The following is a 9,809-nucleotide window of genomic DNA, read 5'->3' as shown; positions in this document are numbered from 1 at the left end:
CTGTCCCCAGGATTCAAGGTGCCCCCTCCCCAGGGCCCAACACAGGGGGACCAGCCCTGCTCTGCTGGCCACACCAGTGCTGACACAAGCCAGGATGCTGGTGGCCTTCTTGGCCACCTGGGCACACTGTTCATTTTGCTCCTGTTCAGACACATCTTCATAGAAACTAAGAGAAAGGTTGGAGATCTGGACACTCTCTAAAGCTTCACATTCATGCAGGTCAACAGGCCACCATCACAGGGACCAGGAGGTGATGATGTTAGAAGGAAGATGAACAGATAGAAATGGGGGGAAAAAAGTCTTAGATCTACATTTTCATTCAGGTAAGCATGAATAGGCAATTAAAGATTGACTAAGCACCACGGAGACAGCCAAGGCTGTAGTTATTTAGCAGATCATACCCCAGATCTGTGACACATCATGGAAAAGTTCTGGAAGGTAAAAACAACCAGCCTGAAATATTTATAAGAAGAAAAAAAGCCTGGCAGATCTGTAAGAAATAAGAGACATCATCAAAGCAGCTTTTTTGTGCCTCTCTCTGACAAGTTTTAAGCTAGGTTTTACAAACCAGACTACATAGCCATCTTCTTCTCCTTCAACATGAAATGTTCACTGTGAATAAACAGGTTTCCTGTGAAGTAAAAGACCACCAGTGCTCCTATTAACCAGGATGTATTTGAGTGTTGTTGTTTTTTCAAGTATAAACTGGATCTATTATTTAAAATGAAACCATTTACACTTATTTCTTAGTTGTTTTGAGTAGAACTAATATTTTCCTGTGTTATCACAGGATCATGGAATGCCAGGTGGGAAGGGACCTCAAGGATCATCTGGTCCAACCTTTCTAGGTACTACTCTAGTTGACATGAGATGGCTCAGCATCCTGTCAAGTTGAGAATGAGAACTGTCCAATGTGGAGAAATCCACCACTTCCCTTGGGAGACTATTCCAATGTTCGACTGTCCTCATGGTGAATATTTACCTCTTGTGTCCCATCGGAATCTCCCCAGGAGCAGCTTGTGCCCATGTCACTACTTGCACACAGGGAGTCTCCATCTTCTTGGGAGCCACCTTTCAAGTACTGGAACATGGTGACAAGGTCTCCCTGAAGCCTTCCTTTCTCAAGGCTGAACAAACCCAGTTTTCTCAGCCTCTCCTCATATGGCAGGTCCTCCAGTCCTCTGTGGCACTTTCCCTGGACCCTCTCCAGCCTGTCCCTTCCTTCGTGCAGAGCAGGGACCAAAACTGAAGACAATACACCAGGTGTGGTGTCACCATTTGGCTCAAACCAGGACATGTGGTCTGACCAGCACCAAGCTGGATGATGACTTCTTGATCTCTGCTGTTGATGCAGCCCAGCATCCTGCTGGTTTCTTTGCCCTGCAGCACACTGTTCACTCATGGTAAGCCTGTTATCCACCCAGAACCCCAGGTCCCTTTCCACAGGGCTGCTCTCCAGCCAGGTGGATCCCAGTCTGAACTGTGCTCCTGGATTATGTGTTCCCAGGTGCAAGATCCTGTGGAACTTCAGAAGGTTCCTGCTAACCCACTTCTCTAGCCTGTCCAGGTCATCCTGGAGGGTGGCTTTCTCTTTTGGAGTGTCAACCTCTACACTCACCTTGGTGTCATCAGCAAACTTCATCAGAGTTCTCTCATTGTACATGAATTTTATTTTTTAAGCTATAAAATGACTAATTAAAAATGTTGCTTGCCCACCAAAAGCTCTCTCAACTGTGGACCATGAATTGGTAAATGCTAATAATACTCAAAAAAAAAGAGGAGAGGATTTAAAACCCAACAAAAAAATGTATTTGTGAAGATAAATTGGTTCAATGTACTTTGTGAACCAAGCAAAATTAATTTTGAATTTCTAATGAGGTCTCATCTCTATTGCCATGCATATTGATGGAATTTATTCCTTCCCAACAAGACACCATCAGATCTGGCAGCACTTCACAATTACTTTGCACACCTACAGCAAGACTGCAAAGACAAAGCCAAATTGACTCAGTAGAGGAGAATGCCCTTTCTGAAGTTAGAAAAGTAAAATATCATTATTTGTCCCCCTCATTTCAAGCCCACAATTGTTGATTCATGTATTGGAGGGTAACATAGTTGGCAAGACACTTCTAATCAAGGTATTTTATGTAAAAGATGGAGAAAGGTACCTTCATGCAGACAAAGGCCAAACCAAGCAGAAGATTGGTACCAGGTTTCAGGGTTAAGGAGGTTCTTGAGAGGACAAAAAACAGGCTACAAAGGATGAGAAGCAGGAGAAGGGTGACTGTGGGAAAGGGCAAACTTCTGCTCCCAGTGTGGCTAATTAACGCTTTTTTGCTGAATCACAAGGAAGGAAGGGGGGGAAGTTTAAATACAGAGTTTATAAGAGTTTGTTGATCTAGTGCTGCTGTGCAAGTGACTGCAATATATGCTTGACATAATATGTGGTGAGACAGACAACTGTGGTGTCATGTTAAATCATTTCAAATTAACAAATATGGCAATTATTCATTAGTGGGAGGTGTCCCAGCTCATAGCAGGGAAATTGGAACCTGATGAGCTTTAAGGTCTCTTCCAACCTTTACCATTCTATGATTCTGTGATTATTTCAGGCTTTGACATTTCCTATGCAAACTAAATTATTTTTAAAACCAGGATCTTATCTCCTTTCATCCTAAAGAGATTCTACTTAGACTATTTCAGTGAACTTATTGTAAACATTACGTGGTATTTAAAAGACACTGAGCAACATAATAGTAAATTTTCAAATCTTCCCTTCTTCTTGCAGCTCTTATCTGATAAAGATGACAAAATTCCCCAAAATAAACAATAGAAAAATCATGCCTAAGTTTTCCACATCTGCTCACGCTCAAAACTTGCCTCTATTCCAGAACAGATAATCAATTTGTGTTGTTGTCTTCTAACCTGTGTTGCTCTCTACTCCTGCACCTGATGCTTTAGTAACCAAAGGACTGCAAAGGGTTAATTTTGAGATGTTACAGATAGCCAAATATGACATTTACTCTCCCAACCTTACTGTGTCCAAGTTTCATCTATAGTCCAACATCCTATACAGGCACATAATCAGACACAAAAACCACCAACCAGCTGTTGGGGCAGAAACAGAAAAAATACTTCTATTTTCTAACAGGATGTGGTACTTATTTCTTCCCCCCCTCCTTTTCCAGGCAAGTCATTAAAAAGCTCTTTATAAAGGCGCTTTTCCTTAAAGCTTGAAGTGAAGATACTTAATTCACTGGGAGAAGAGATGGCACTTCAGGTAGTCATGAATGAAGCAACCAGAACCAGCAGAACCAGCAGGTCAGCAGAGGTAGCAAAGCAAGCAGTGAGAACTGCTCTCTAGGCACAGCAAAAAAAACCAAAACACCTACCAAAACCTGCTCCAGAAAAATATGTTAACAGCAATTTTGTCAGGAATGGAAAAGATGGAAGAGAAGGTACCTGTTGGGACTCTAATCAAAAGGTTGTAGGGAACAATTGAATTGATTTCTCTTTTTAAACACACTGCAAGCCAAGCAACTGTTTTGTGTCACACTCATTCTGGGCACAACCCAGTGTGTCAACTGGAAACCAGAAAGGAGCTGCATGTCCCAGTAGAACATAGAGCTATTTGGAACCTCATCTCACACAGAAGTAGTGATGTGCTGCACAGACCTGCTCTTTTATTGCCTCCATGAGGAGACACACACACATTGTCACGGACTGTAACGCATTTTCTGGCAGAGCACTTGGAGCCTTGAATTTTAACATCCCCTAGGGATGCTGCCAGGGAATGGATTTCATAAAAGAACAAAATAAATAGCACCAGTTTTAACAGCAACTGACTTGCAAAGTGTTATTTAGTTGATCAGGGGAAAAGAAAACAACATATACCTTTATTGCTAGCAATGCACTATGGTTTTTTCTTATTAGAGGGAAGAGAAAAACCTTGAGGAAGAGTTTTGATATGTAATATTCAACTGGGTTTGGCTGAGATTGAGCTAATTTTTCTTCTAGTAGCTGGAATTGTGCTGTAATTTGACTTCAGCGTGGGATTTGGTATGAGAAGAACAATACATCTGGTGTGGGGAAAGAGAGCAACCACCAACCAAAACAAAGTTTAGAGTCTAACAAACACCAGAACCCTTTTTTCCTTCACAAAAAAATGGCATTGAGGCTTTCAGAGTCTTCAGGCAATCTCTGTCTGTACCAAACAGTCCTCTCACAAAAGGTCAGACTCTATAGTCATGCTATTCAGGAAAAAAAAACTAGTCAACCCACTGGGCAAGGCACACACTACAATATGGCACTAAAATTCCCACCTAGGTCACCCCCTTATATCACAGAATCCTTGAGACTGGAAATGATTTCCTGAGACCACTAAATCCAACCTTCTCCTCAAGCGACAGAGCAGGTCACCACACCCACTGATTCATTATAAAAACTAAAATATGCACATAAAAGTCTTTCTTACAACATTTTTAGTAAGTCAAAGCTTTATCAAAAAAGACACTAATTGTTTGGGAGGGTTGTTTTTTTCAATAAAAGACAAACAGGAACTAAGTGCTACTTTTCCCATGTCCCTGCAATGCCTCTGGGTAGAATTGCTTCAGATTCCAACACATCTTGAGATGGATCATCTATGATGACAACCCAAGCAGGCCTGTGGACAGCTTTTCTATCCTCAGCACCCCCACTGGGTGAAAAATAACTGGGCTACAACATGTCTACAGGTGTAAGAGAGGTCAGTAATTTGGAAGGTTTAAATATAGTGTATAGAAAGTAAGACTCACTTGCCACCCCAGATGCAATTCCATAAAGCAGTCCTCCTCCATCTGTTTGCTGCTGAAAGACATGGCTCCCTGGAGGAGGGCTTCTTTCTTGCCTAATGAAATTATACAGTAAAGTCTTCACAAGTCTGCTGGTGTATGGGAGACTGAAAAGAAAAAGAAACCAGCTTTAGTTGACTCACAACTTGGAAAAAATTGGCACAACGAAGCCCAGGCAGGGTGCAAAGGCTGCTGTTTGGCACTAAACTGGGATACTGGGAGCAGACTGGAAAGGGAAAGAACACCAAGGGCTGGCCCATGCAAAGCTGCTCTGACTTCAGCAGGGCTCTGCAGTAGCACCTTCAGCAGCAGCATCTTGGGAATGACTTGTTTCCTTTTTTCAAGACTGCTTTTAAATCAATCACTTAATCACTGTGTTCTTCTCCCTCAAGACACAATTGGAAAAATATTTATCAAATGGGAAAAAAACAACATTATATTTGTTTTGTTTGACTCCATGCTTTGGTTTCATAAAACAGGTAACAACAGTAACTCTCCCTCCTCCCCAGTATTTATGTCTGGGGTCAATTTGCAAAGACCAAGGAAACATGTGACCTCACACCGATGATCCTGACAAATGAACATCAAATTTGTTGGATTTAAAACCAAGGTTACAAGCTTTCCAAGAGAGAAGGATTTCCACAAAAGCCAACAGTTCTTTCCCATTCCCATATGACTGAGAGGTGACCAGAGATAGGCTGTGTTTGGTTGGACTCCAATCCCCTCTAACCAGAATCTTGTCAACTCTTCTCATTGCCCTAAATTCCCACCCACCAAATTCCCAGCCCTCTCTCCAGAGGTCAGAACCCTACTACTCCCAACTGAGACTTCTTAGAACCATATAATGGTGAAGGTTGGAAGGGACCTGAAAGCTCACCAGGTTCCAACCGCTCTGCTATGAGCAGGGACATCTCCCACTAGACCAGGATGCACAAAACCTCATTCTACCTGGCCTTCAACACCTCCAGGAAGGTGTTTAACTACAGTGTTACAGGGAAAGACCCTCAGCTGAATCTAAAAAAAACACCTTGAAGAATAAAAGCTGGTTTAAGTTAATGAAATGACCTTCAAACAATGAAGATAGCATCCAAAATAGTTTTACTGGCATATGGGCCATGAGATTTAAATCTGAAACCTCCCAACAGCCTTTACAAATGTTTGGGTTTGCTTTCTGTTGAGCATAGTCAATTTTCTATCCCCCAAAATAAATTGAGCTCCTGGAGAGAGTCCAGAAGAGGCCACAAAGATGATCCAAGAGCTGGAGCAGCTCTCCCATGAAGACAAGCTGAGAGAGTTGGGGTGTTGAGCCTGGAGAAGAGAAGGCTCCAGGAAGACCTTAGAGCACCTTCCAGTGCCTGAAGGGGCTCCAGGAAAGCTGGGGAGGGCTGTGGGACAAGGGCAGGGAGGGATGGGATGAGGGGGAATGGATTAAAACTGGAAGAGGGGAGATTTAGGTTGGACATGAGGAGGAAATTCTTTGCTGTGAGGGTGGTGAGACCCTGGCCCAGGTTGCCCAGAGAAGCTGTGGCTGCCCCCTCCCTGGCAGTGTTGAAGGGCAGGTTGGATGGGGCTTGGAGCAACCTGGGCTGGTGGGAGGTGTCCCTGCCCATGCAGGGGTTTGGAACTGGATGATCTTTAATGTCCCTTCCAACCCAAATGATTCTGTTATTCCACAACATGATTCTTTGTACCATGTATATTCAACTGCCAGAATGACATCTTTCTACTTGCATGACTTTGTTAACCAAGTAGTTAATTATCCACCTATTCTCAAACTCTGTTTCACTATCTTTTGTTGTCAAGTGCAAACCGTCCAAACAAGCAACCAGAAGCCTTTGCTTTGTCATGAGGTAGCACCCCAGATCATACCATCGACCATGCATCAGGTACTTGTGAATGATGCTCTCCCGTAGAATTTCCTTGTGGAATAACTGGCAGGAGAGGAAGACAATGAGAGTGGTCACAGCTTCCAAGGAAATGCTGTATGTGATATCTCTGTGGGGAAAAAAAAAAAGGGGAAAAAACAAAGATTTATCTACTGGATTTCATTACAAAAGAAATTCCAGGACAACTTGGTATCTTCAGCTGAGGTTACTCACTGTTTAGAACAGAGAGTTTCACTCATGAACACTTGAAAAGCACATGAAGAAAACCCCAAATCACTTCATACCAACAATGGATTTTTTTTTTTCTTAAGACCAAAGCTTTTATTTTTGATCTGCCAAGAAACAAGACAATGTAAAAACATTGAGGTACTGCCCAGAACTGTGATTTTCAGAGTACACTTCACTCTAAAAGTAAGAAATATATCTCAAAAGCATGTCCTTTGTCCTGTTCAATCAAACTGTCACACTTGCCATCATGCTAAGTCAGGGAAGTGTCCAGCAAGCCAAACACAGCTCCACCTGCCAGTAAAACTGATTCCCTTCAACAGGAAGATAACAAATCCTAGTTCAAGTGTAAGAAATGCTCAGGATATCAAAATAATGCACAGTACTGTTTACTTTTATATGGTGTTTTTCAGGTAACTGTGAGGCAGTCCCAAAGAATGTGCTGCAGTGATTAAATCCTGATACCAGACAGCTGAGCAAAGCTCATTAAATTAATGTTAATTGGGAAAGGCTCTGCAGAAAAACGGATGAGAGGTCCATTCATCTAGCTGTCTGGTCCCACTTCTGCCTGTAATGACCTTGTTACATATCTTATTTTTAAAAGGGAGGTGGGAAAAATGGCATTTGCCTCCTTAATCACTAACAAACTGCAGGCGACATGAAACCTTTTAAAAGACAATTAATTAACTTGGACATGAACCAGTATAATCTTTCCTTTCAAACAAAGACCATGTTCACTCCCTCCAAAAGTAAGAACTTACACTTCATTTGGTGCAACACCACCGTCCTCTAACTCATTAAAAGATGGGTTTTTTAAAGTACTTTTAATGTTTCCTCCAGGGTTACGACTTCATTTCCACACTATGATCCATAACCCAATAATCATTGAGTTATAGCAGGTGTCAGCATCACTTAGCAAGGGTTTTTGACCTGGGACCTACTGGAAATCCAAAATCATAGGATCCCAGACTGGTTTGGGTTGGAAGGGACATTAAAGAGGGTTTTAAGTCTTCAAAACAAGATCATCATTTGCCACAAGCAGGTGTTTGCTGAGTGGTGTCCATTGTCATATTTTTTAGAGCACTGTGTATCACATTTTTTTGTTCATAGATTGGTTTGGGTTGGAAGGGACCTTCAAGATCATCTAGTCCCAAGTCCCCCTGCACGGGCAGGGACACCTCCCACCAGCCCAGGTTGCTCCAAGCCCCATCCAACCTGCCCTTCAACACTGCCAGGGATGGGGCAGCCACAGCTTCCCTGGGCAACCTATTACAACACACCATGATGCACCACAGGATTTCTTCTGAGCTACAGAAAAAATGCTGGAGTTTGAAGCAGACCAAACCATGAAGATCCTAACAGCAAGGTCATCTGTGGCTTGTGGGGAAATAGTGAAAAAAAAACAAACACCCAACAAATATACTTGTTTGCTCCTGTAGATCCAAGTAAAAGCAAAAAGAGCAGTTTCCAGGAGGCTGGTGGTACCAGCAGCTCAGGTATCCAAGCTGGTAAGGAGGGGGGGGGTTATAGTGGAACTGGTTTCCAAACAAGAAGAACTACAGACAAGTTCAGCTCCCCAGTGTCCTGGCATCTGCTTTTCCCATTCAAAACCACATGGATGACCTTCATCTACCAAGAACTTCAACAATCTACCCATGTGTCACCATCCTGCTGCTGCTGGCTTCCCTTCAAGACCAAGCACTGTTCACAACTCTCCCCGCATGATCCAGCTTTGTTCCCTGTCCACAGGAGAGAGGTCTGTGAAAGAGGAACCAAGATGAAGCATGGAGGTAACACATCGGAAAATCTCAGCCAGGAACTCCAATTCCCACTCTGTAGCAAACACTTTAATTACTCCATGAAACTCAGATATTTCTATCCCTCAGCACACAGAGCCTGAGAGCTCATAAATTATTTCACACCTCCAGAGCATACAGACTCAACAGTCAGAAAACGACCCCTGAATTTCAATTCACACCACCAGACCAAACCCCCCCCCACCAGTTTAAATATTTTCCTGAACTTTCACCCAGCCAGAGCTCCCTACTCTGAGTATTAAAAGGTTAAAAGGCAACTCATTTTCTAATTAAGGAGAGTTGCCAAAAGAGCTGATTCACACAAAAACCCTCAAATCATCCAGGAATCAGGTTTAATTTCCCTGCTTCCTGAGGGCCCACCAGAAAGATGAAAGAGGAGACACCACAGAGAGTAGGATCGGTTTTGAGAACTGGAAAGCAAGTAGAATATCTGGTTATCAGTCTCAGGATACAACCCCAAGTGAACATTCTCCTACCTCTTGGAATCACTCCTAATTTTACACCCACTGATGGCAAAGAGGCACCATGGCAGCTGATAATGCACTGTGCTGATTCCAGCTGGCTCCAAACATTTGGGATGTGTCCCAAAGGGGCACTCAAGAAACACCAACTGGAAACCAGAAGCATCTCTGACATTTCCTACTGCATGTGGGAATCTTGACTGGGAGTCAGAATCAGAGTGAGAAAAAAAACAACAATGGAAAGACACTAAAGGGAATACCTGAAGGATTAAAATGATAGTTGGATTCAAGGCCCTTTATTCCCAGATCTGTCTTAAACCATCTGAGACTACATGGCTGTGTGTAGCTTCACTTCATAGGCATTCTATTCTTCCTTCTACAAATTTAAAAGATTAGAAAAAGGATATTTACCAAGAATCTACAGTCTTCCCTTTCATATTGTCCTGGTTTGAGCCAGGATGAAGCCAATTTTCCTTTTACTGATTTTTTTTTCCTTCAGTAAGCTTTCTTGTAACTAGCAACAGTGTGTTCTGCTAGGCTGATAAGACACTGGAATGTTTTTCTAACTACTGAGGCTTCAAGGCCGCACCT

The 9,809-nt window shown here is 42.7% G+C and overlaps 1 protein-coding gene across 1 annotated transcript in view; it reads right to left on the bottom strand.

Annotated features, from left to right (window-relative positions):
* Window positions 1–9,809, bottom strand: part of LOC104388069 (dymeclin-like) — a gene marked incomplete at both ends in the record, with an annotated part of 59,827 nt that overhangs the window by 45,303 nt on the left and 4,715 nt on the right. The window contains 2 exons of the mRNA XM_009996877.1: window positions 4,794–4,936; window positions 6,699–6,824. Coding sequence (XP_009995179.1) covers window positions 4,794–4,936; window positions 6,699–6,824 — 269 coding nt within the window. The remainder of the gene's footprint in view (window positions 1–4,793; window positions 4,937–6,698; window positions 6,825–9,809) is intronic.

Source organism: Chaetura pelagica, unplaced genomic scaffold, assembly GCF_000747805.2.
Source record: "Chaetura pelagica isolate M959 unplaced genomic scaffold, ChaPel_1.0 scaffold574, whole genome shotgun sequence".
Taxonomy (NCBI): Eukaryota; Metazoa; Chordata; class Aves; order Apodiformes; family Apodidae; genus Chaetura; species Chaetura pelagica.
This window is presented reverse-complemented; position numbering and strand designations above follow the sequence as displayed.